The sequence below is a fragment of the Muntiacus reevesi genome, chromosome 1, assembly GCF_963930625.1.
Source record: "Muntiacus reevesi chromosome 1, mMunRee1.1, whole genome shotgun sequence".
NCBI classification, from domain to species: Eukaryota; Metazoa; Chordata; class Mammalia; order Artiodactyla; family Cervidae; genus Muntiacus; species Muntiacus reevesi.
This window is the reverse complement of record NC_089249.1, coordinates 23928650-23956173: the sequence shown is the minus strand read 5'-3', so window position 1 is coordinate 23956173 and position 27524 is coordinate 23928650. Positions and strand designations below refer to the sequence as shown.

General features: G+C 39.7%; 2 protein-coding genes across 6 annotated transcripts in view; one reads left to right on the top strand and one right to left on the bottom strand.

Annotated features, from left to right (window-relative positions):
• The first annotated feature begins 150 nt into the window (after positions 1 to 150).
• On the top strand, positions 151 to 26617 carry ETFBKMT (electron transfer flavoprotein subunit beta lysine methyltransferase). 2 transcript variants are annotated; one of them, XM_065939659.1, is made up of 4 exons: positions 151 to 284; positions 4628 to 5061; positions 6755 to 6885; positions 24822 to 26617. In XM_065939659.1, exons 2-4 carry the CDS (start codon positions 4736 to 4738, stop codon positions 25379 to 25381), a joined length of 1017 nt encoding a protein of 338 aa, XP_065795731.1. In that variant the 5' UTR covers positions 151 to 284; positions 4628 to 4735; the 3' UTR covers positions 25382 to 26617. The 2 variants fall into 2 exon arrangements, with proteins under 2 accessions (XP_065795731.1, XP_065795737.1); XM_065939665.1 differs by lacking the exon at positions 24822 to 26617 and adding an exon at positions 11452 to 19472.
• Positions 20998 to 27524, bottom strand: part of AMN1 (antagonist of mitotic exit network 1 homolog) — a 79640-nt gene continuing 73113 nt past the window's right edge. For all 4 annotated transcript variants that reach the window (XM_065939698.1, XM_065939680.1, XM_065939689.1 and 1 more), the window contains one exon: positions 20998 to 22322. In XM_065939698.1, coding sequence (XP_065795770.1) covers positions 22249 to 22322 — 74 coding nt within the window. In that variant the 3' untranslated portion in view covers positions 20998 to 22248. The remainder of the gene's footprint in view (positions 22323 to 27524) is intronic.

Here is a 27524-nt window from a genome sequence, read left to right as displayed (position 1 = left end):
AACCAGTATTTGACATTCCCTTATTTTCCAACCGAGGTCAGGGCACCCTCTGGTTTCACACGTCTGTCCCTTTAAGAAGCCCGGGTGAAGGGAGAGAGCGCTGCCGGGAAGGAGGGCGGAGCAGGAGGTCCGGGCAGGGGCGGGGACAGGGGTGCGGGTAGCAGGCTCCTCCGGAAGCTCTGGATCCCGAGTACCCTTGTAAAGAAAGCGCCAAAAGAGGCGCAAAGGCAAAGTGACTGACTTGCCCTGTGCTTTGCTCCCCAGGGTGGTGTTAGCACAGACAGGTAAGGAGAAAAGGAAGGCTGTGTCTGCCCCTTTAAGATTGACTCCCGTCCTCCTCGGAGGAAAAGAACGTGCTAACACTTTTGGAGCTTGTACTTTTGAACCTGTCTTCTTACTAATTAATCCAAATACCCAGTGTCCACCGCTTAATCACATATTAATAACAGATGCTTCATTGGTGCTTGGCGTGGGAGGGGGCGGCATCGGTTTGGACGACACTATGTCCAAAATCGTCTCGTATTTGCTCTGCTTTCTTTTTAAACCTTAGACTCAAGGGCTGACCCAATCCTTCCTATGCAATTAGTCCAGTGAGGTCAGGCTGTTAAGAGAGCCTGTGATTACAAGGGCATAAATGTGGGCTGACACCCACTTAAAATCTATCCTGAGTTCACTGACTAGTGGCCTGACAGGCATTTTGACCCTCCTGTCTTGATATTTCAATTAATTTCCCGCGCTTAAAAGTGGGAATTTGTTTTTTTTGCTTTTTTTTTTTTTTTGGTTGGGGACTTGCAGCAGATAGGATCTTAGTTCCAGGAGCAGGGATTGTGCCCCCTTCATTGGGAGTCTTAGCCACTAGACTGCCAGGGAAGTCCGTGGATTATCTTGAAAAATGGAAAGATCTGGCCCTATGTTCCAGGACAGGCAGCAGCTTGCTGGCTCCGTTGGACTGTTTTGAAACACTTTCTAGTTTGCCACAGCCTCTCTGTTATCAGCAACCTGCCTGCATCACTCATTTATCACCAGTCTGGCCCCAGGTAGGCATTTGAGTTTGGGGCCCCTACCCTTGGACAGCAAGGAGAGCCAACAAGTCAATCCTGAAGGAAATCAGACCTGAATATTCATTGGAAGGACTCATGCTGAAGCTGAAGTTTCAGTACTTTGGCCACCTGATGGGAAGAACTGACTCATTGGAAAAAACCCTGATGCTGGGAAAGATTGAGGGCAGGAGGAGAAGGGGGTGATAAAGGATGAGACGGTTGGATGGCATCACTGACTCAATGGTCATGAGTTTGAGCAAACTCTGGAGGACAGGGAAGCCTGGAAGTGCTGCAGTTCATGGTGTTGAAAGAGTCGGACATGACTTAGTAACTGAACAACTCTAAATATTTGGGTGAATTTAAGACTATTTAAAATATTTATGCAGAACAGACCAAACAACTTGGTGTATAATTTGAGTTTAAACTTCTCTTCTTCATTCCTACTTATTCTTTTTTTTTTTTTTCATTTATTTTTATTAGTTGGAGGCTAATTACTTTACAGTATTGTAGTGGTTTTTACCATACATTGACATGAATCAGCCATGGATTTACAATATTCCCCATCGCAATCCTCCCTCCCACCTCCCTCCCCATCCCATCCCTCTGGTCTTCCCAGTGCACCAGCCCTGAGCACTTGTCTCATGCATCCAACCTGGACTGGCGATCTGTTTCACACTTGATAATATACATGTTTCGATGCTGTTCTCTAAGATTATCCCACCCTTGCCTTCTCCCATAGAGTCCAAAATTCTGTTCTATACATCTGTGTCTCTTTTTCTGTCTTGCATATAGGGTTATCGTTACCATCTTTCTAAATTCCATATATATGCGTTATTATACTGTATTGGTCTTTATCTTTCTGGCTTACTTCACTCTGTATAATGGGCTCCAGTTTTATCCACCTCATTAGAACGGATTCAAATGTATTCTTTTTAATGGCTGAGTAATATTCCATGGTGTATATGTACCACAGCTTCCTTATCCATTCATCTGCTGATGGGCATCTAGGTTGCTTCCATGTCCTGGCTATTATAAACAGTGCTGCGATGAACATTGGGGTGCATGTGTCTCCTTCAGATCTGGTTTCCTGGGTGTGTATGCCCAGGAGTGGGATTGCTGGGTCATATGGCAGTTCTATTTCCAGTTTTTTAAAGAATCTCCACACTGTTCTCCATAGTGGCTGTACTAGTTTGTATTCCCACCAACAGTGTAAGAGGGTTCCCTTTTCTCCACACCATCTCCAGCATTTATTGCTTGTAGACATTTGGATAGCAGCCATCCTGACTGGCGTGTAATGTTACCTCATTGTGGTTTTGATTTGCATTTCTCTGATAAAGAGTGATGTTGAGCATCTTTTCATGTGTTTGTTAGCCATCTGTATATCTTCTTTGGAGAAATGGCCCATTTTTGGATTGGGTCATTTATTTTTCTGGAATTGAGCTGCAGGAGTTGCTTGTATATTTTTGAGATTAATCCTTTGTCTGTTTCTTCATTTGCTATTATTTTCTCCCATTCTGAAGGCTGTCTTTTCACCTTGCTTATAGTTTCCTTTGTTGTGCAAAAGCTTTTAAGTTTCATTAGGTCCCATTTGTTTATTTTTGCTTTTATTTCCAATATTCTGGGAGGTGGGTCATAGAGGATCTTGCTGTGATTTATGTTGGAGAGTGTTTTGCCTATATTCTCCTCTAGAACTTTTATAGTTCTGATCTTACATTTAGATCTTTAATCCATTTTGAGTTTATTTTTGTGTAGGGTGTTAGAAAGTGTTCTAGTTTCATTCTTTTACAAGTGGTTGACCAGTTTTCCCAGCACCACTAGTTAAAGAGATTGTCTTTTTTCCATTGTATATCCTTGCCTCCTTTGTCAAAGATAAGGTGTCCATAGGTATGTGGATTTATCTCTGGGGTTTCTATTCTGTTCCATTGATCTATATTTCTGTCTTTGTGCCAGTACCATACTGTCTTGATGACTGTGGCTTTGTAGTAGAGTCTGAATTCAGGCAGGTTGATTCCTCCAGTTCCATTCTTCTTTCTCAAGATTGCTTTGGCTATTCGAGGTTTTTTGTATTTCCATACAAATTGTGAAATTATTTGTTCTAGTTCTGTGAAAAATACCGCTGGTAGCTTGATAGGGATTGCATTGAATCTATAGATTGCTTTGGGTAGTATACTCATTTTGACAATATTGACTCTTCCAATCCATGAGCACTGTATATTTCTCCTTCTATTTGTGTCCTCTTTGATTTCTTTCATCAGGTTTTATAGTTTTCTATATACAGCAAACATTATCCTCAATGGTGAAAAACTGAAAGCATTTCCCTTAAAGTCAGGAACAAGGCAAGGGTGCCCACTCTCACCACTACTATTCAACATAGTTTTGGAAGTGTTGGCCACAGCAATCAGAGCAGAAAAAGAAATAAAAGGAATCCAGATAGGAAAAGAAGAAGTAAAACTCTGTTTGCAGACGACATGATGCTCTACATAGAAAACCCTAAAGAGTCTACCAGAAAATTACTAGAGCTAATCAATGAATATAGTAAAGTTGCAGGATGTAAAATTAACACACAGAAATCCCTTGCATTCCTGTACACTAACAGTGAGAAAACAGAAAGAGAAATTAAGGAAACAATACCATTCACCACTGCAACATAAAGAATAAAATACTTAGGAGTATATCTACCTAAAGAAATGAAATTCCTACTTATTCTTAATCAGAATGTCTTTCTATTAAGTTCAGGTTTGGTGAGTACGACTCATCAGAGGTATTACAGAAAGTGAATTGATAGTCTTTTATCACAATTAAATCCATAGTTTTTGTTTGTTTGTTTTGTTTTAGGAAAAATAACAATCTTAATTACATTGATGTTTTATGCTAGGGCTATCTTTTTTTTTTTTTTTTTTGGTTGGGCTGTGTCTTTGTTGCAGCAGGCAGGCTTCTCTAGCTGAGAGCATAAGTAGTTTTGACAAGCGGTCTTAGTCCCATACCAGGGATTGACTCTGTTGCATTGAAAGGTGGATTCTTAACCACTGAACCACCAGGAAAGTCCCCATATGCTAGAGTTATCTTTATTGACCAGTCAGTATAATTTATATATCTCTAACCACAGTTACAGTTTGATAATCTGCACAACTCTTGGCTAGACTCCATAAAGGCAAGAGCTGTGTTTGCCCTGATAACCTGCTCTATTCCATCACTAGAATCTAAGTTTCCTGAAGATGTGAACTTTTGTTTATTTTGTTCACGGTTATCTAGCACAGTGTCTGCTTAAAGGAAAATGATTTATTAAATGAATGAAAGAATGTTAAGGGTATACTTTATTTTATGTAACAGGAATGTTCCTGAGGATTCTATCAAAATCAAATGCTTGTCTATTTGGTTTTCTAAATTATTAAAAGGATTCTGTTGTTCACAAAGAATGAAAAAGTATGTTTTAGAAGATTGGGTTTTCCTAAATTAATGCACACAAACTTTCATCTAAAGTGAACTTGCACTTGTGCATCATCTGCTACAGAGGTAACACTAATATTTTCTTACTATGTGAAAGGATTTGGAAGTGTCAAGAGTTTTCATTATTATTATGTTTTTAGAGGTCCAGTGACTCCAGCTGAGATCAGTTTGGCAACCAGACTCTTTCCCCAGGAGATACAGCTCTTATCAAGAGCACACAAGCATACCTGTGCTTTGGGACCAGACTGATGGCTTTGAGCCCAGGCTGGAGAGTGTTTGCATCATTTCCCATGAACCACTATTTTGTCCTCTGGAAGGCCGTGAGAAGCAGTGGCTTCCCCTTGTTCCCCTGGGGTCACTGCCCCTGGAGAGGAACTGGAAGCCTTTTGGACCCTGGGATGAAAGCTTTCCTGGAGGAGAACACTGAAGTCACCAGCAGTGGCAGCCTCACCCCTGAAATCCAGTTGCGGCTTTTGACCCCCAGATGCAAGTTCTGGTGGGAGAGAGCTGACCTGTGGCCCTTCAGGGATCCTTACTGGGCAATCTACTGGCCAGGGGGCCAAGCCCTGTCTAGGTACGTATGGCCTTAAGTGAAGCAGGAACCTTTAGGGCTCCTCACCACCTCCCTCTTTTTGGTCCCTTCCAACTCCACTTTCTCCCTGCTCCTCAAAAAAAACCCCAAATTATTTTATTAGAGTTTAGAAACAGTTTTGGGTTGCTTTGTTGCATGGTTTTCCCTTCTATTCCAAGCTTACCAAGGTGTTTCCCCATATATAGTTCTCTTCCCAAGAGAAATCCTAGAGCAGCTGTCAAGACCCTAGGTAACGGGTAATGATCCAGAAATCTCACACTGTTCTCAGGTTCATGATTTGTAATGCCCATGCAGATCCTTGATGGAACATAAAGCCCCCCACTCCTTCTCCGGGTTTAATTCTGTAAATGTTGCTATCTCCACCACTGCCTTTTCCCAAGCTCCCAAAGAATGAGGGATATGAGTGATTGGGACATCACTCAGGTGAACTTGAATCTGCATTTTTAAGGTCCCCCCTTCCAACTCCCCATACTGCAAAGGTCTTTAGGACATTTTCTCACTTATACACACAATGCTTTTTATTAAAACAGTCGCTGAAACAAATGCAAGAACTTTCAGCATTTTAATTTAGTCTTTGCTCTTAGGTTGGTAAATGATTTAATTTTTTAATGCCTTGATGTTACAAAACTGTGAAAGGAAATGTATAAGAACTTCTCTTTCACAGGAATGGTATGGTCTAGCAGAACTCAGATTGTATTTAGTTTTTTATTTTTATTTCTTTGGCCATGCTATGTGGCATGTGGGGTCTTAGTTCCCTGACCAGGGATCGAACCTGCATCCCCTGTATTGGAAGCATGGAGTTTTAATCACTGGACTGCCAGGGAAGTCCAGTTTGTACATAGTTTTAAATGCAAAATAAATAAATGCAAACATAGAGCTTTTTGGAAAATCCTGAGTTCTGGAAAACTTTACAGGTGGTATAAATTCCAATTTTCTGGCTGTTGTGTTGCCAAATTTTCCTGTATTTACTTGTATCATTTAACAAAATAAGTGATATCTTTGCAAGTGATACCTATGCAAATTGTTGTGTATCAACTCCAAATATAAGGGTAATCAGATTCCTTAAGAGACTGAATCAGAGGTCACAAATTGGTGATCCACAGATGTGTTTTCTGTTTTTAAAAAATGGATATGTTTTGTAAACTTGTAAACTTGTTTTACTTATAAACTTTAAAACAATCAGATGCTATCATTTAAAACTTGAAGCAAGTAAAAATTTACTTCAATTGAAAAATAAGAATCTCTGGGGAGTTACTCAGCACTTTCACTGCCTGGTCCAACTTCAATCCCTATTCAGGGGACTAAGATCCTGCAAGCCAAAACACCAAAAAACAAAAAAAGAATCTCTGCTAACATCAGATTTAAATCTCTGCTAACACCTAATTTCTGTTGTGGCAACTGTTACCTCAAGATGGTAGCATCTGTTCCTTTAGATGGGGCACTACACCCCTGCCTTGCCATTGTTCCTTAGTCTTTTTTTGGATCGCAGGATCTCAGGGATAGGCCATTTGCAGTGAAAATGTGGAGTCCTAGCCACTGGATCACCAGGGAATTTCCTTTGCTCTTCTGCTAAGTTTCACTATTTCCTTGTCCAATCAATCCAAAGAAAAAATATTGGACACCTCTTACTGACCTCCCATCTGTCTTAGACTATATTTTCCCTTTTCTAATTTAGGTATCTTTTGGATAATCCTGATGCTGTCAGAGGAAAATCTGTGTTAGACATTGGGAGTGGATGTGGCGCTACAGCCATTGCTGCTAAGATGAGTGGAGCCTTAAGGATCTTGGCCAATGACATAGACCCTAGTAAGACTGTCATATTTTTAAATATTTTGAGCTCATCTTTTTTTTTCCTCCAGGATAAATATCTACAGTTGCTCCAACACCATAAGCCATTTCCATGTTTTATTTCATAATCTAATATGGTGAACTCAGTGGGACATTGTCTGTGGGAACCCTGTAAGGCCTGACTTGATGGTGCATTTTTGACAGGAGGACTTCTATTTGTGTCTGGCAGTTATCCCAAAGTGATACCAACCTGGGAACAGTTACTGTTGGTCATCTCTGGGCTAGGGATTTCCTGAAATATGTAGGTAGTGTTTATTTGACCAAAACCCAAGTGAAGATAGGCCTGGGCGTTTGAGGGATATTTTATTCCATTCGAACCCAAGTTGAGACGGGTAAGTGTTAATTTTCCCTGATTTTCTCTAGTATTACCTTTCATTGAGGATCTAGCCCTTGAGGAGCCTTATTATATATAGGACTCTCAGTTCTAAGTTGTCATCCTGCTCAAACATAAGCCTTGTTTTCCTGTCTCTTGTACATCTGTGACAAACCAAAAGTCTTCACTGTTGTTGTTATTTAGTTGTTAAGTCATATCCAACTCTTTGTGACCCCATGGACTGCAGCCCGCCAGGTTCCCCTGTCCTTCACTGTCTCCCAGAGTTTGCTCATATTTATGGCCGTTGAGTCGGTGATGCCGTCCAACCATCTCATCCTCTGCTGCCCCTTTTCCTTTTGCCTTCAGTCTTTCCCAGCACCAGTCTTTTCCAATGAGTTGGCTCTTCCTATCAGGTGGCCAAAATATTGGGGCTTCAGCATCAGTCCTTCCAATGAATATTCAGGACTGATTTCCTTTAGGATTGACTGGTTAGATCTCCTTGCAGTCCAAGGGACTCTCAGGAGTCTTCTCCAACACCACAGTTCAAAAGCATCGATTCTTCAGTGCTCAGCCTTCTTTAAAGTCCAACTCTCACATCCATACATGGCTACTGGAAAAACCATAGCTTTGACTATATGGACCTTTGTTGACTTTGTGATGTCTCTGCTTTTTAATACACTGTCTAGGTTTGTTATACCTTTCCTTCCAAGGAGTAAGCATTTTAAAACATTTCATGGCTGCACCCTCCATCAGCAGTGACCTTGGAGTCCAGGAAAATAAAACCTGTCACTGCTTCCACTTTTCACCCTCTGTTTGACATGAACTGATAGGACCAGATGCTATGATCATAGGTTTTGAATGTTGAGTTCTAAGCCAGTTTTTTTTTTTTTTTTAAACTCTCTTCTTTCATCCTTATCAGGATGCTCTTCAGTTCTTCTTTACTTTCTGCCATTAGAGTGGTTTTATCTGCATATCTGAGGTTACTGATATTTCCCCCAGTAATCTTGATTCCAGTTTGTGTTTCATCCAGCCCAGCATTTCACAAGATGTACCCTGTATAGAAGTTAGATAAGCCAGGTGATAATATATAGCTTTGGTGTACTCCTTTCCAAATTTTGAACCAGTCCATTGTTCTATGTCCAGTTTTAACTACTGCTTCTTGACCCACATACAGGTTTCTCAGGAAACAGGGAAGATGGTTTGGTATTCCCATTTCTTTAAGAATTTTCCACAGTTTGTTGTGATCCACAGAGTCAAAGGATTTAGCATAGCCAATAAAGCAGAAGTAAATGTTTTCCTGGAATTCCCTTGCTTTCTCTATGACCAAACAAATGTTGGAAATTTGACCTCTGGTTCCTCTGCCTTTTCTAAACCCAGCTTGTACATCTAGAAATTCTCCATTCACTGACTGCTGAAGCCTAGCTTGAAAGATTTTGAACATAATCTTATTAGCATGTGAAATGAGTGCAACTGTATAGTAGTCTGAACATTCTTTGGCATTGCCCTTCTTTGGGATTGGAATGAAAACAGACCTTTTCCAGTCCTGTGACCACTGCTGAGTTTTCTAAATTTGCTGGCAAATTGAGTGCAGCACTTTAACAGCATCATCTTTTAGGATTTGAAATAGCTCAGCTGGAATTCTGTCACCTCCACTATCTTTGTTCATAGTGATGTTTTGTAAGGCCCACTTGACTTCACACTCTAAGATGTTTGACTCTAGGTGAGTGACCACACCATCGTCATTATCTGAGTCATTAGGACGTTTTTTGTATAGTTTTTTGGTGTATTCTTGCCACCTCTTCTTCTTCTTTTTTTTTTTTTTTTTCATTTATTTTTATTAGTTGGAGGCTAATTACTTTACAATATTGTAGTGGTTTTTGCCATACATGACATGAATCAGCTATGGATTTACATGTGTTCCCCATCACAATCCCCCCTCCCACCTCCCTCCCCACCCCATCCCTCTGGGTCTTCCCAGTGCACCAGCCCTAAGCACTTGTCTCATGCATCCAACCTGGACTGGCGATCTGTTTCACACTTGATAATATACATGTTTCGATGCTGTTCTCTAAGATTATCCCACCCTTGCCTTCTCCCATAGAGTCCAAAATTCTGTTCTATACATCTGTGTCTCTTTTTCTGTCTTGCATATAGGGTTATCGTTACCATCTTTCTAAATTCCATATATATGCGTTATTATACTGTATTGGTCTTTATCTTTCTGGCTTACTTCACTCTGTATAATGGGCTCCAGTTTTATCCACCTCATTAGAACGGATTCAAATGTATTCTTTTTAATGGCTGAGTAATATTCCATGGTGTATATGTACCACAGCTTCCTTATCCATTCATCTGCTGATGGGCATCTAGGTTGCTTCCATGTCCTGGCTATTATAAACAGTGCTGCGATGAACATTGGGGTGCATGTGTCTCCTTCAGATCTGGTTTCCTGGGTGTGTATGCCCAGGAGTGGGATTGCTGGGTCATATGGCAGTTCTATTTCCAGTTTTTTAAAGAATCTCCACACTGTTCTCCATAGTGGCTGTACTAGTTTGTATTCCCACCAACAGTGTAAGAGGGTTCCCTTTTCTCCACACCATCTCCAGCATTTATTGCTTGTAGACATTTGGATAGCAGCCATCCTGACTGGCGTGTAATGTTACCTCATTGTGGTTTTGATTTGCATTTCTCTGATAAAGAGTGATGTTGAGCATCTTTTCATGTGTTTGTTAGCCATCTGTATATCTTCTTTGGAGAAATGTCTGTTTAGTTCTTTGGCCCATTTTTGGATTGGGTCATTTATTTTTCTGGAATTGAGCTGCAGGAGTTGCTTGTATATTTTTGAGATTAATCCTTTGTCTGTTTCTTCATTTGCTATTATTTTCTCCCATTCTGAAGGCTGTCTTTTCACCTTGCTTATAGTTTCCTTTGTTGTGCAAAAGCCTTTAAGTTTCATTAGGTCCCATTTGTTTATTTTTGCTTTTATTTCCAATATTCTGGGAGGTGGGTCATAGAGGATCTTGCTGTGATTTATGTTGGAGAGTGTTTTGCCTATGTTCTCCTCTAGGAGTTTTAGTTTCTTGCCACCTCTTCTTAATCTCTTCTGCTTTTGTTAGGTCCTTACTATTGCTGTCCTTTATCATGCCCATCCTTGCATGAAATGTTTCCTTAATGTCTCCAATTTTTCTTGAGATCTCTAGTCTTTCTATTCTGTTGTTTCCCTCTATTTCTTTGCATTGTTCATTTAAGAAGATCCTTCCTATCTCTCTTGGCTATTCTCTGGAAGTCTGCATTCAGTTGGTTTTATCAGTCCCTTTCCCCCTTTCCTTTTGCTTCTCTTCTTTCCTCAACCTTTTGTAAGACCTTCTCAGAAAACCACTCTGCCTTCTTGCATTTCTTTTGCTTTTGGTCACTACCTCCTGTACAGTATTTCAAACTTCTGTCTGTAGTTGTTCAGGCACTCTGTCTACCAGATCTAATCTCTTGAATCTATTCATCACCTCCACTATATAATTATAAGGGATTTGACATAGGTCATACCTGAATGACCCAGTGGTTTTCCCTACTTTCTTCAATTTAAGCCTGAATTTTGCAATAAGGAGCTCATGATCTGAGCCACAGTCAGATCCAGGTCTTGATTTTACTGACTGTTTAGAGCTTCTCAGTCTTCAGCTGCAAAGAATATAATCAATCTGATTTTGGTATTGGTGATGATGGTGATGATCTGGTGATATCCATGTGCAGAGTTGTCTCTTGTGTTGTTGGAAAAGGATGTCTGTTACGACCACTGTGTTCTCTTGACAAAACTCTGTGAGCCTTTGCCCTGCTTCATTTTGTACTCCAAGGCCATACTTGCCTGTTACTCCAGGTATCTCTTGACTTCTAGTTTTACATTCCACCCCCCTAGGTTGACAAGGACATCCTTTTTTGGTGTTAGTTCTAAGTGGTCTTGTTGAGATGAGCAAATATTCCTTAAAACCTCTCCTTTTCCAGTGTGTAGTATTGTTTGCTTTGTTTTCAGAATAGTCATATAGTTGAGCATTGTAGGAAATAGCTCATTTTGGCATATAGTTTAGGCTTCTTTACCTAAAAACACAGCTTTCAACACAAAGGGGAAAAATCTATTGAAGATTCTCTAAATTATTTAAATTAATCAGTAGGAAATTAAAATAACCTAGCATATACCAATTCACTATGTCCTTTTTTTAAAGTTGCAGGAATGGCTATTAAACTAAATTGTGAGTTGAACCAACTGAATCCTTTTCCCATTTTAATCAAAAATATTTTGGATTTGGAACAAGATAAGTGGGACCTTGTTGTGCTTGGAGATATGTTTTATGATGAAGACCTTGCAGACAGTCTGCTTCAATGGCTGAAGAACTGCTTTGAGGCACACAGAACTCAAGTACTGATTGGCGACCCTGGACGACCCCAATTCAGTGGACATAGCATTCAGCATCAACTGCACAAAGTAGCAGAATATTCACTTCCAGAGCCTACAAGGCAGGATAACAATGGACTGACAACAAGCACAGTGTGGCAGTTTCAGCCTTGAGCTGTTGAAGTTCCTCCAACAGGGGATATAGCTATTTGGGTTTAACCTGAAAAGACTCTGTGGTCCACAGAAGGCAATTTGTGTTAATGGTAAATCTTGCTTTGAAAATATGAAGGTTAAAATTTTGTCAGCCTTTGTCATATAACTTGTTCTACAGTAAGCCAAATGCAGAAATCTCTAATTTTTTTTCTAGTTTTACTGCTGTGCTTAATTGTTCTGTCATGTTGAACTCTTTGCAATCCATGGACTGTAGCCCACCAGGCTCTTCTGTCCATAGGGATTCTCCAGGCAAGAATACTGGAGTGGGTTGCCATGCCCTCATCCTGTTATAGGAATATAATTATACAAAGCAGTATCCAGTAGTAACCACATGTAATTTAAGTAGCAGAGAGGAATTAGATTTTTTAAAGTTTTTTGGAATTAGATGTTTTAGCAGAGTCTGTTTCTATGGTTTAGAACAACTACAATGTACCTTTGAATTAAAATAAAAAATACAGAATACTATATTTAAAAAAAAATTGCCTGTAAATATCAGAGATGCAGTTAGTATGGTACCGAATACATGGGCTTTAGAGTGTGACCACTCTGTCACTTTCTAGTTGGCATTTTGGGTGAGTTAAGCTCTCTTGAGATTTCATTTCTTAACTTATAACATGTTAATAGTAATAAATTTTTACTGTACTTCAAAAGGTTATTGTATTAAATGAAAGTATAAAGTGCCTAGTATAGGTTAGTATACAATAGGGCATCAATTAAGAAACATAGATTAAAAAAAAGAGTTTAGAAGGTTTGTAACATTGTACAAGAGACAGTGATCAAAACCATCCCCAAGAAAAAGAAATGCAAAAAGGCAAAATGGTTGTCTGAGGAGGCCTTAAAAATAGCTGAGAAAAGAAGAGAATCAAAAGGCAAAGGAGAAAAGGAACTATATATCCATTTGAAAGCAGAGTTCTAAAGAATAGCAAGGAGAGATGAGAAAGCCTTCCTAAGTGAATAGTGTAAAGTAATAGAGGAAAACAATAGAATGGGAAAGACTAAAGATCTCTTCAAGAAAATTAGAGATACCAAGGGAACATTTCATGCAAAGATGGGCACAATAAAGGACAGAAATTGTATGGACCTAACAGAAGCAGGTGTTGGAGAAGACTCTTGAGAGTCCGTTGGACTGCAAGGAGATCCAACCAGTCTATCCTAAAGGAGATCAGTCCTGGGTGTTCACTGGAAAGACTAATGCTGAAGCTGAAACTCCAGTACTTTGGCCACCTCATGCGAAGAGTTGAATCATTGGAAAAGACCCTGGTGCTGGGAGGGATTGGGGGCAGGAGGATAAGGGGACGACAGAGGATGAGATGGCTGGATGGCATCACCGACTCGATGGGCATGAGTCTGGGTAAGCTCCAGGAGTTGGTGATGGACAGGGAGGCCTGCCGTGCTGCGATTCATGGGGTCACAAAGAGTCAGACGCGACTGAGCCACTGACCTGAACTGAACTGAACAGAAGCAGAAAATATTAAGAAGAGGTAGCAAGAATACACAGAAGAACTATACAAAAAAGATCTTCATGACCCAAATAACTAGTATGGTGTAGTTATAGGCATCAATAATATGTGAACCAAGAACTTCCAGATGTACAAGCTGGATTTAGAAAAGACAGAGGAACCAGAGATCAAATTGCCAACATTCACCTACAGCCAGACATCCTGGAGGGTGAAGTCAAGTGGGCCTTAGGAAGCGTTACTATGAACAAAGCTAGTGGAGGTGATGAAATTCCAGCTGAGCTATTTGAAATCCTAAAAGATGATTCTGTTAAAGTGCTGCACTCAAATTTAGAAAATTTGCTGCCAGCAAATTTAGAAAACTCAGCAGTGGCCAAAGGACTGGAAAAGGTCAGTTTTCATTCCAATACCAAAGAAGGGCAATGCCAAAGAATGTTCAGACTACCGCACAATTGTACTCATTTCATGCTAGCAAGCTAATGCTTAAATTCCTTCAAGCTAGACATCAACAGTATGTGAAGCAAGAACTTCCAGATATACAAGCTAGATTTAGAAAAGACAGAGGAACCAGAGATCAAATTGCCAACATCCACTGAATAATAGAAAAAGCAAGAGAATTCCAGAAAGCCATCTGCTTCTGCTTTATTGACTATGCTAAAGCCTTTGACCATGTGTATCACAACAAACTGGAAAATTCTTCAAGAGATGGGAATACCACCATACCTGCCTCCTGAGAAACCTGTATGCAGGTCAAAAAGCAAGTTACAACCAGACATGGAACAATGGAATGGTTAAAAATTGGGAAAGGAGTATACCAAACCTGTATATATTATCATCTTGCTTATTTTAACTTCTATGCAGGGTACATCATGGGAAAAGCTGGGCTGGAAGAATCAGAAGCTGGAATCAAGGTTTCTGGGAGAAATATCAATAACCTCAGATATGCAGATGACACCACCCTAATGGCAGAAAGCGAAGAGGAACTAAAGAGCCTCTTGATGAAGGTATAAGAGGAGAATGAAAAAACTGGCTTAAAACTCAACATTCAAAAATGAATATCATGGCATCTGGTCCCATCACTTCATGGCAAATAGATGGAGAAACAATGGAAACAGTGACAGACTTTATTTTCTTGGGCTCCTAAATCACTGCGGATGATGACTGCAGCCATGAAGTTAAAAGACAGTTTCTCCTGGAAGGAAAGTTATGACGAACCTAGATAGCATATTCAAAAGCAGAGACATTACTCTGCCAACAAAGGTCCACGTAGTCAAAGCTATGGTTTTTCCAGTAGTAATGTACAGATGTTTTGAGAGTTGGAGCATAAAGAAGGCTGAGCGCCAAAGAACTGATGCTTTCGAGTTGTGGTGTTGGAGAAGACACCTGAGAGCCCCTTGGACTGCAAGGAGATCAAACCAGTCAATTCTAAAAGAAATCAACCCTGAATGTTCATTGGAAGGGCTGATACTGAAGCTGAAGCTCCAATATTTTTGTCACCTGGTGGGAAGAAGTGAGTCATTAGAAAAGACTGCGATGCTGAGAAAGATTGAGGGCAGGAGGAGAAGGGGACGACAGAGAATAAGATGGTTGGATAGTATCACCGACTCAATGGACGTGAGCTTGAGCAAGCTCTGGGAATTGGTGAAGGACAGGGAAGCCTGATGTGCTGCAGTCCATGGGGTCTCAAAAAGAGTCGGACAGGACTGAGTGACTCAACAACAACAACACAACAACATACTCAGTACTGTGATACCTTATGATGCATTTTTATGGTTTATTAAAGTCAATAACATTTTGTTATACCACCAGTGCCCCGGGTTGTCACGATCTTATATATCAATAAGAACATTAGGACATAAATGAGAAACAATGTGAAGGACTACCACTATTTGTGGGGAAAAAAAAAAAGATGTGTATATACCTACATATGAATGTATGTGTAAAGGATGTATATTTACTTGCAGTAGACATATTATGTCTTTGGAAAGGTAAATAAGAAACTGATCAGAGTGGTTGTGTTCTGAAAGGGTACAAGATGGCTGATGGATGAGGATGGGAGGGAGACCTAGTTTTTACTTTTGGGTCTTGTAATTTTGTACTGATTTTAGGTACTATATTTCATATTCTTCAATTTAAAACAAAACATGACCACAATACATATTACAAGTGTAAATTACAAGTAAAATGCAACTTTGTACACATGTGGGGGTTAGGATGCTGACAATCGCCAACCACCCCCTTAGAATTGAAAATCTACGTGTAACTTTACATTACAAATCCAAGTTTCTGCATCTGAGAATGGATTGCATAATACTGTAGTATTTATTGAAAACCAAACAAACAAAAACACATAAAGTGCAGTTCAGACCCATGTTGTTCAAGGGTCAACTGTACTCTCTTGTTCTTACTACTTAGGAATTGGTTATCACACTTGCATTATGTGCTTTCTAATAATACACATATGCCAATGGGATTAGGATACCAGGGAGATGTGATCAGAGTTACAGTCATTCAACAGAAATGTAGAGAAAGCAGTTAGGAGCAAGTTGTTGCTTAGATAGGAAAACAGGATCATTACATGGGAGTTTTGGAGCTGGGGTCACAGAGGATCTTCTGATTCCTGAATTTGGAAGTCAGAGATTACTATAACCCAATAAATCAATTCTTGTATCCAATTTCCATTGATCTACTGGGGGTCACTTATGAACTCAAAAGTTTGATTCCGCATTGGTAAACATTAATGGAAATTATAGGCTACAGTAGTATTAGATGGTATCTGAGGAGAAAGAGTTTTGTTGACATATTCTTTGAAAATTCAGGATATTCTGCTGGATAGTGTCTTTCTCAGCAGGATAAGAAGGAGAAAATTAAAGGGAATTATACTCTGGAGCACTGTTGGACATTGACTTGAAGAGGCCAAGAGGAGATTTAATTTTAAATATCTACAACCCTGTTTCTGTTATCTTCTCTTAATTATTTATGAGGAGGGTAAAGGAAGGTGTTTGAGATATTCAAATACTACTTTAAATATTTAAAATCTCCCATATATATATAACAGTGATCCTTGAAATGACTTAATAGCTAACAGGTTTGTATTAAGACTGTTCACATATGAGCTTCCCTGGTGGTGAAGTGGTTGAGAATCTGAGAGTCAACTCCTAGGTTGATAAAAAGTCCATCTCCAAGAAAAAGATAGGGGTCTGGAGTTCTCAAGGAGGAGAAAAGGACAAATGTTTTTTTTTCTTTAAATCCAGAGCTGATGATTGCACAGCAAAACAACTCATCTTGCTCAAGGATATGTTTTCCCTTAAACTCTGTACCAATGACTATATAACAACAATGTATTGCTTAAGGACATATTTCTCCTTCCTAAGAACCTTCTGAATAATCCTTAGAAGAAATGGAGTAGCCTCATCGTCAACAAGAGTCCAAAATGCAACTTAGATGCAATCTCATAAATGACAGAATTATCTCTGTTTCCAAGGCAAACCATTCAGTATCACGGTAATTGAAGTTTATGCCCTGACCAGTAATACTGAGGAAGCTGAAGTTGAACAGTTCTGTGAAGACCTACAAGACCTTCTAGAACTAACACCCCCAAAAGATGTCCTTTTCATTATAGGGGACTGCAATGCAAAAGTAGGAAGTCAAGAAACACCTAGAGTAACAGGCAAATTTGGCCTTGGAGTACAGAATGAAGCAGGGCAAGGCTAACAGAGGTTTGCCAAAACAATGCACTGATCATAGCAAACACCCTCTTCCAACAACACAAGAGAAAACTCTACACATGGACATCACCAGATGGTTAGTACTGAAATCAAATTGATTATATTCTTTGCAGCCAAAGATGGAGAAGCTCCATATAGTCAGCAAAAACAAGACCAGGAGCTGACTGTGGCTCAGATCATGAACTCCTTATTGCCAAATTCAGATTTAAATTGAAGAAAGTGGGGAAAACCACTAGACCATTCAGGTATGACCTACATCAAGTCCCTTACGATTATACAGTGGAAGTGAGAAATAGATTTAAGGGATTAGATCTGATAGAGTGCCTGATGAACTATGGATGGAGGTTCGTGACATTGTACAGGAGACAGGGATCAAGACCATCCCCAAGAAAAAGAAATACAAAAAAGCAAAATGGCTGTCTGATGAGGCCTTACAAATAGCTGTGAAACAGAGAAGTGAAAAACAAAGGAGAAAAGGAAATATATGCCCATTTGAATACAGAGTTCCAAAGAATAGCAAGGAGAGATACGAAAGCCTTCCTCGGTGATCAGTGCAAAGAAATAGAGGAAAACAATAGAATGGGAAAGGCTGGAGGTCTCTTCAAGAAAATTAGAGATACCAAGGGAACATTTCATGCAAAGATGGGCTCAATAAAGGACAGAAATGGTATGGACCTAACAGAAGCAGAAGGTATTAAGAAGAGGTGGCAAGAATACACAGAAGCACTATACACAAAAGATCTTCATGACTCAGATAATCACAATGGTATGATTACTCACCTAGAGCCAGACATCCTAGAATGCGAAGTCAAGTGGGCCTTAGGAAGCATCACTACGAACAAAGCTAGTGGAGGTGATGGAAATCCAGCTGAATTTCAAATCCTAAAAATGATGCTGTGAACATGCTGCACTCAACATGCCAGCAAATTTGGGAAACTCAGCAGTGGCCACAGGACTGGAAAAGGTCAATTTTCATTCCAATCCCAAAGAAAGGCAATGCCAAAGAATGCTCAAACTACCGCACAATTGCACTCATCTCACACGCTAGTAAAATAATGCTCAAAATTCTCCAAGCCAGTCTTCAACAGTACGTGAACCATGAACTTCCAGTTGTTCAAGCTTGTTTTAGAAAAGGCAGAGGAACCAGAGATCAAATTGCCAACAAACACTGGATCATCAAAAAAGCAAGAGTTCCAGAAAAACATCTGCTTTATTGACTATGCCAAAGCCTTTGACTCTGTGGATCACAATAAACTGTGGAAAATTCTTAAAGAGATGGGAATACCAGACCACCTGCCCTGCCTCTTGAGAAACCTGTGTGCAGGTTAGGAAGCAACAGTTAGAACTGGACATGGAACAACAGACTGGTTCCAAATAGGAAAAGGAGTACGTCAAGGCTGTATATTGTCACCCTTATTTAACTTATATGCATCATGAGAAACGCTGGGTTGGAAGAAGCACAAGCTGGAGTCAAGACTGCCAGGAGAAATATCAGTAACCTCAGATATGCAGAGGACACCACCCGTATGGCAGAAAGTGAAGAAGGACTAAAGAGCTTCTTGAAAGTGAAAGAAAAGGGTGAAAAAGTTGGCTGAGAGCTCAACATTCAGGAAACTAAGATCATGGCATCCAGTCCCATCACTTCATGGCATATAGATGGGGAAACAGTGGAAATAGTGGCTGACTTTTATTTTGGGGGGCTCCAAAATCACTGCAGATGGTGACTGCCACCATGAAATTAAAAGATGCTTACTCATTGGAAGGAAAGTTATGACCAACCTAGATAGCATATTAAAAAGCAGAGAGATTACTTTGTCAACAAAGTTCCGTCTAGTCAAAGCTATGGTTTTTCCAGTAGTCATGTATGCATGTGAGATTTGGACTATAAAGAAAGCTGAGCACCAGAGAATTGATGTTTTTGAACTGTGGTGTTAGAGAAGACTCTTGAGAGTCCCTTGGACTACAAGGAGATCCAACCAGTTCATCCTAAAGGAGATCAGTCCTGGATGTTTATTGGAAGGACTGATGTTGAAGCTGAAACTCCAGTACTTTGGCCACCTGATGCGAAGAGCGGACTCATTTGTAAAGACCCTTATGCTGGGAAAGATTGAGGGCAGGAGGAGAAGGGGACACCAGAGGAGAAGATGGTTGGATGGCATCACCAACTCAATGGACATGAGTTTGGGTAAACTCGGGAGTTGGTGATGGACAGAGAGGCCTGGTGTGCTGCAGTTCATGGGGTTGCAAAGGGTCAGACATGACTGAGCAACTGAACTGAAGTGTCACATGAAAATGTAAATTGTGGGAGTGGGTCTAGTAAGATCTTTGTAACCTTGAGACATTCTTTTGATTTATTGTTATAACCAAATAAAAAATACATAGCTCCCTTGCTAAGACTAGCAAGTGTGGTGCTGTCCATTCCCCTTGTGATGTCTATGCTAGAAGCTTTCTCTGTCCCCTCTTATACTTTAATAAAACTGTGCTACACAAAAGCTCTTGAGTGATCAAGCCTGGTCCCTGGCCCCGAAGCTAAATCTTCTTCAGAGATCCTGCCAATGCAGGAGAAACTGGTTCTATCCCTGCTCTGGGAAGAACGTACATGCTGCAGAGCAACTAAATTTGTGTGAACCAACACTAAGCCTGAGCTCTAGAATGCACTTGCTGCAACTACAGAAGCTTAAGTGACTAGAGCCTGTGCTCTGCAACAAGAGTAGCTGAGCACCGTATCAGAGCAGCCCCCACTCATCACAACTAGAAAGTCTGCATGCAGCAACAACGACCCACCACGGCCAAAACCTTAAATAAATAAATCTTTTAACAGATAGATTGTTCACATTTAAACATTTAAAGACATTATTGATATAGTTGGATTAGTTTCTACCATCCTTATAGCTGTTCCCTATTCCTGCCTTTGTTCTTTCTTTTTTGTGTTCTACTTTTTCTTCATTTTCTGTGTTTATCTTTTTTTTGCAGGGTGGGGTTGGGGCTGCATTGCAAGTCTTGTGGGATCTTAGTTCCTGGACCAGGAATAGAACCCAGGCTCTTGTCAGTGAAAGTGCAGAGTCCTTATTGACTGGACCATTGGGGAATTCTCCTTTATCTTTTTTTGTCTTTTTGGCTGTGCTGGGCCTTTGTTGCTGCTTAGGCTTTCTCTAGTTGTGGTGTGTCGGCTCCTCATTGCCATGACTTCTCTTCTTGTGGAGCATGGGCTCAAGGGTTCGGGGGCTTCTGTAGTTGCGGCTCTTGGACTCCTGAGCACAGACTCAATAGTTGAGGCACACTGGCTTAGCTGCTCCACGGCATGTGCGATGTTCCCAGACCAGAGATCGAGCTCGTGTCTCCTGCATTGGCTGGCAGATTCTTTACCACTGAGCCACCAGGGAAGCCCCCTTTTCTGGTGTAATTGAGCATTTTATATGGTTTCATCTCCCCTCCCTTAGGACATCAATCATATTTATTAAAATTTATTTTACCGGTTGCCCTAGAGTTTGCAGTATACATCTACAATTAATACAACTCTACTTTCAAACAAAGCTGTACTGTTTCATGATTTTCAGCTTGTTCAGTTTTTATCTTGTGGGAATAGGAGTGATGACTTCCAATCTCTGTACATGTCACAGACCAGAAACTTGAAGTATGGATATTACTTTTATTTATTTTCTTATCTATTTATTCAACAAACATTTGGGTGCTTATTATATATCAGACACTGTTCTAGGTACTGGAGATACAGCAGTGAAAAAAGAGAAATAATGTCTGTCTTCATGAAGCTTATATACTAGGGTGGACAGACAGATAATAAATAAAAAATAAGATGTCAGATGGTAAAAGATGGAGAGGGGAAAAATAGAGTTCAGAATGACAGGCAAGCGTGACAGTTATAGGTAGGATAGGGATGGGAGCCCAGACTTTTAAGCAGGGTGCTGAAAAATAGCTGATACAACCAGTGATATAAAAAAAGGTCAAGCCACAAGCTGCTTTAGGATGATAAGTCCTTTACAGACCTTAAAAATCTGACACTTTAGATCTTGAAACTAGTTTCTTCAAAAGGGGGGAAAGGTAGTGACTTGGTTAGGTGTTCAATATTAAATCTTACTGAATTTGTCTTTAGAGAAATTTCATAGATGGAACAGGCCTACCCATTTTATACATACACATGTGTACCACCTCTGCAGTGGCAATACACTATATTGTACATTATACACTATAAACATAGCACATTTATAAAGTAGTTAATAGTAAGGAGAAGAAGTAGAGTTGAATATGTAAACCTGTCCCTCTACATATGTCCAAGAAATCTACCATACCATACTTTCCCTGTTATTCACTGTATCACAGTTAAAACAGGAAGTCTTTAAGAAGGTCCCACTGACAAAGGCTTTTGGCACAGGGAATATGGTGAATTTGGGGGTAGTTTAAGCACAGTATGTTTCAGAAAATTTTGTGATTATAGATAGTAATACATTTCATTTGAAAACTAAGACCTGTGTTGTTTATTTTACAATGTGAAACCAGTAGAGCTTCAGGATACCACCTCTGTGAGGCTATTTCATATTTATTCATTCTTACACGTTCTTGAGTGCAGTTTTTAAGGAAGAAAGTTTGTAGATGAATAGCATGTATTGGGGGAAAGTAGCCATAAAAATCAATGTAATAAGTGGCCAGGCAAAGGCCTCAGTATCACTCATATGCTAAATGGCTAAGGTATGATATACAAGATTATGACATTAAACTATTACATTTCTTTGTTTCATTGAAATAATAATTTTTGTGAAGAATATACAGGCCTGATCTTCAGCTTTGCTTTTTGGCCCGTGGACATTTAAATACTTTGGAAGACAATAGCCAGAAAATAGCTAGGAAGGTAATTATGCTTTTAGAAATAACTTAGAATTCTCCTGTTTATCCAGTGATAAATATCTCTTATAGAAGCTCAAATATCTAGTTAGGAGAAGGAAATTTCCAGGGGAAACAGGTAACTTAAAACTTTCTTATTTAAGAAAAAAACAATACCCTCCCCCAATATATCAGAGGGCAAGCTATAATTGCCATTTCAAGAACACTCACTCATCAACGAACTTATATATAGAAATAAAAGCACTATTAAAATGTTTAAGAGCCAGGTTAAATTCAACGCATAAATCATATTATTGGAAAGTCAATCTCTGAGACCATTGTTTCCAGGGAAAGTAGTATGAAGATCATAGATTTGATAAGCTTCAGTAAGCATCAATACACAGTCCACGTCACTTGCTTTAGTTTGTTTGGGCCTACTAATTGCTCCAAGACTTCTCGTGAATGATCTACAAAAGAAAACAATGACAATATATTAATTCACAGTAATCAAAGATATTGAATGTATCTTCATGTATAAACTGGGGATGATGACTATTATACTTCATAGGGTTAAAAGACTTACATGATATACAAAGCATAGTATAAATTAAAACTACATTTAATGGTAGCCATCACTGTTATTGGATTTCCCTGCTGGTAGTTCAGATGGTAAAGAATATGGCTGCAATGTAGGGGACCTGGGTTTGATCCCTGGGCTGGAAAGATCTCCTAGAGGAGGGCATGGGAATCCACTCCAGTATTCTTGCCTGAAAAATTCCATGGACAGAGGAGTCTGGTGGGTTACAGTCCATGGGGTTGCAAAGAGTCAGACATGACTGAGAGACTAACAGAGCTGCAGTAAACATAGTAATACTTTGAAAAAACGGGCATTTCTTGTTTTCTCAGTAATCTCATCTTTTTTGTTTGTTTGTTTTTTGGCTGTGCTGGGTCTTCACTGTTGCTCAGAGGTTTTCTCTCATTGTGGTGAGTGGGGGCTACTCTTCTTTGCAGTGAGCGAGCTTCTTGTGGTAGCTTCTCTTGTATAGCACATGCTCTAGGCACAAGGGCTCAGTAGTTTCGGCTCACAGGGTCTATCTAGAGCATGGGCTCAGTAGTTGTGGTACACGGGCTTAGTTGCTCTGCAGCATCTGGGATCTTCCCTGACCAGGATTCAAACCATGTCCCCTGCTTTGGCAGCTGGTTTCTTATCCACTAGACCACCAGGGAAGTCCTGTAATTTTATCTTAATTACACCAAACAGGGAGCAACAGGGTTAAACTTTCTCAGGGTCCTGCCAGGAATCAGATGACACACTAAAGTAGCATGTTTGAACAGCAGTTAATGAAGTGACTATTTGCAAAGGAGTGATTAAAGAAAGCATGATTAGAGAAAGCCAGCAGGTATGGTAGAACACCTTGGGAAGCTGCAACATGCTGAAAAAAGTTAGGGGAGAGAGTAGTTACTAGAATAGGACAACTTAACCAATTGTTGAACATGTTCCATGTCATATACTTACAAAACATGATTTTAAATAGATAACTATTATATGAATCCCTTGTAATTTAACCAATGTCTATGACTAGACATTTAGGTGGTTTTCAGTTATTCACAATACATAGCAGTGATTTTAACATGGTTTACATTTACAAAGTCAGTTTTATAATATCTTCTAATGCAAAAATACTGTTAATATTTTATTATTTTAAAAATTATTCAGGATAAATGCAGGAGAGGATATGGAGAAAAAGGAACCCTCTTACACTGTTGGTAGGAATGTAAACTAGTACAGCCACTATGGAGAATAGTGTGGAGATTCCTTAAAAAACTGGAAATAGAACTGCCATACGACCCAGCAATCCCACAGCTGGGCACACACAACGAGGAAATCAGAATTGAAAGAGACACGCTGGGGACTCCCCAAGAGAAAATTGGGGTCAATGTTCACTGTACTACTGTTTACAATAGCTAGGACATGGAAGCAATCTAGATGTCCATCGGCAGACGAATGGATAAAAAAGCTGTGGTATATATACACAATGGACTATTACTCAGCTATTAAAAAGAACACATTTGAATCAGTTCTAATGAGATGGATGAAACTGGAGCCTATTATACAATGAAATAAGTCAGAAAGGAAAACACCAATACAGTATATTAACGCATATATATGGACTTTAGAAAGATGGTAATGATGATCCTATATGTGAGACAGCAAATGAGACACAGATATAAAGAACAAACTTTTGGACTCTGTGGGAGAAGGCAAGGGTGTGATAATTTGAGAGAAGAGCATTGAAACATGTATATTACCATATATGAATTAGATGACCATGCATGAAACAGGGCACTCAAAGCCAGTGCACTGGGACAACCCTGAGGGATGGGTTGGGGAGGGAGGTGGGAGGGGGGTTCAGTATGGGGGACACATGTACACCCATGGCTGATTCATGTCCATGTATGGCAGAAACCACTATAATATTGTAAAGTAATTAGCCTCCAATTAAATTAATTAAAAAATTTATTCAGGAGTTTCAGCCATAAAAAGGAATGAATTTGGTCAGTTCTAGTGAGATCGATGAACCTAGAGTCCATAAGTAAGTCAGAAAAACAAATATACATTATCACATATATATGGAATCTAGAAAAATGATACTGATGACCTATTTGCAGGGCAGCAATAGAGACACAGACATAGAGAATAGACTTGTGGACATAGCGGGGGAAGGAGAAGGTGGGGCAAACTGAGAGAGTAGCACTGAAACATACATTGCCGTATGTAAAATAGATAGCCAGTGGGAATTTGTTGTATGCCATAGGTAGCACAAGCAGTGCTCTGTGACAACCCAGAGGAGTGGATTATTGGATCAAGAAGCAGCAGTTAGAACCAGACATGGACTGGCTCAAAATTGGTAAAGAAGCACATCAAGGCTGTATACTGTCACCATGTTTATTTAATTTATATGCAGAGTACATCATGCGAAATGCTGGGCTGGATGAAGCACAAGCTGGAATTAAGATTGCCGGGAGAAATATCAATAACCTCAGATATGCAGATGACATCACCTTAATGGCAGAAAGTGAAGAGGAACTAAAGAGCCTCTTGATGAAGGTGAAAGAGGAGAGTGAAAAAGCTGGCTTGAAACTTAACATTGAAAAAACTAAGACCATGGCATCTGGTCCCAACACTTCATGGCAAACAGAAGGGGGAAAAATGGAAACAGTGGCTGACTTTATTTTTTTGGGCCCCAAAATCACTGCAGATGGTGACTACAGCCATGAAATGAAAAGATACTTGCTCCTTGGAAGAAAAGCTATGACAAACCTAGACAGCATATTAAAAAGCGGAGACATCACTTTGCTGACAAAGGTCCGTATAGTCAAAGCTATGGTTTTTCCAGTAGTCACATATGGATGTGAGAGTTGGATCATAAAGAAGAAGGCTGAGTGCCAAAGAATTGGTGCTTTTGAATTATGGTGCTGGAGATTACTTGTGAGAGCCCCTTGGACTGCAAGGAGATCAAACTAGTCAATCCTAAAGGAAAGCAACCTTGAATATTCATTGGAAGGACGCATGCTGAAGCTGAAGCTCCAATACTTTGGTCATTTGATGCAAAGAGCCGACTCACTGGAAAAGACCTTGATGCTGGGAAAGACTGAGGGCAGGAGAAGAAGGGGGCAACTGAGGATGAGATGACTGGATGGCATCACCGATTCAGTGGACATGAGTTTGAGCAAATTCTGGGAGATAGTGAAGGACAGGGAAGACTGGCATGCTGCAGTCCATGGGGTCGCTGAGTCAGACATGACTAAACAACAGCAACAACAAGGCAAAAAAGAGAGCCCAACATATGGTTACTAGATCTTATTTTAAGTAAAACAAAAATAACTCAAACATTAAGAGTTAGTACAAGAAAGAGAACCACAGAGTGTCTGGAAACAAGAAATTATAGTGAAATCAAGGTTTACATTGGCAGTTAATTTTGTTAAATGCCTAAAAATATAACAAATGGAGTTTTCATTGTTTTAAAAGTATCATTAGTTATTACAGAGGAAGTCTATTATTACAGGAAATCTATATTAATGGCAGATTTCAAATAGGTTGAAAGTAAAAGGATGGATAAAGACAGCAACTATAACAAAACTATGTATAGAAGTTTATACCTCAACTATAATAGGAGAGGGAGGAACACTTTCCAGTTTATTCTAGGAGGACAGTATTACCTTCACACAAAAGCCAGACAAAGACATTACACATACAGAGAAAAAGAACAACAGGTCAATATTTCTTACGAATATGTATTCAAAGATCCTCAATAAGACAAGAGCAAACCAAATCTAGCAACACAGAAAAAGGATTATAGGACATGATCAGCTGGGATTTATCTTAGGAATGTAAGGTTAGCTTAACATTTGGGAATTAATTAATGTAGTACACTATTTTCCCCTTCATGGACAGTCGTGTTGTGGTGACAGGACACATTGTCACATTAAAAAATCTGATTATAATGGCAAATTCATAAAGACAGAAGATAGAGGTTGCCAGAGGCTGGGGCAAAGGATAAAGGGGAGTTATTTTTTAAAGGGTAAGGAGTTTCTATTTGGGATGACGAAAAGTTCTGGGGATAGTTAATGGTGATGGCTGCACAACGATGTGAATATACTTAAATCCACTGAATTGTACCCTAAAAATGTTTAAAATAATAAATTTTATGTATACTTGCCAATAACAATTTTTTTTTAACAATTCTGAAAGTAAGATTCATCTAATAATTGATATGTATACCTATGGTGATAGTTTTCTTTTCTATTGAAAAGCTGATATTATGTTGGTGTACATATTATTATAATTAATCATATCTTAAAGGAAACTTGAATATATTGAAAATTCTTGAAAATTGAGGTGAAAACATCATGTATTTTACATTGGAAAAGGCATCCTATGATATGAATTTGCAAGGTAACAGACAATGAACCCCTTCATGGATCACAGCCTTGTTGTGGGGCGGGGGCTAGCATACTCATTGAATCTATGAGCCATGTCATGCAGGGCCACCCAACAGACAGGTCGTACTGAAGAGTTCTGACAAAATGTGGTCCACAGGAGGAGGGGTTGGCAACCCACTCCAATGTTTTTGCCTGGAGAACCTGATGGACAGTAGGAAAAGGCAAAAGGATATGACACCAGAAGATGAGCTCCCCCAGGTAGGAAGGTGTCTAATATGCTACTGGGGAAGAGTGGAGGGCAATTACGAACAACTCCAGAAAGAATGAAGCGGCTGGGTCAAAGTGGGAACAGGACTCACCTGTGGATGTATCTGGTGGTGAAAGTAAAGTCTGATGATGTAAAAAATAATGTTGTATAAGAACCTGGAATGTAAGGTCCATGAATCAAGGTAAATTAGATGTGGATAAGAAGGAGATGGCAAGAGTGAACATTAACATCTTAGGAATCAGTGAACTAAAATGGACGGGAATGGGCAAATTTAATTCAGATGACTATAATGTCTACTACTGTGGGGAAGACTGCCTTAGAAGAAGTTGAGTAGCTCTCACAGTCAATAAAAGAGTCCACAGCGCAGTACTTGGGTGCATCCTCAAAAGTGACAGAAAGATCTTGGTTCATTTCCAAGGCAAACCATTCAACATCACAGTAATCCAAGTCTATGCCC

Excerpts from the sequence above, each read along its gene's own strand:
- ETFBKMT (XM_065939659.1), top strand. The coding sequence starts at position 4,736 with ATGGCTTTGAGCCCAGGCTGGAGAGTGTTTGCATCATTTCCCATGAAC. Across the intron at positions 5,062-6,754 it reads GGGGGCCAAGCCCTGTCTAG|GTATCTTTTGGATAATCCTG; the intron begins GTACGTATGGCC and ends TTTCTAATTTAG. Across the intron at positions 6,886-24,821 it reads GGCCAATGACATAGACCCTA|AGTACATCATGCGAAATGCT; the intron begins GTAAGACTGTCA and ends ATTTATATGCAG.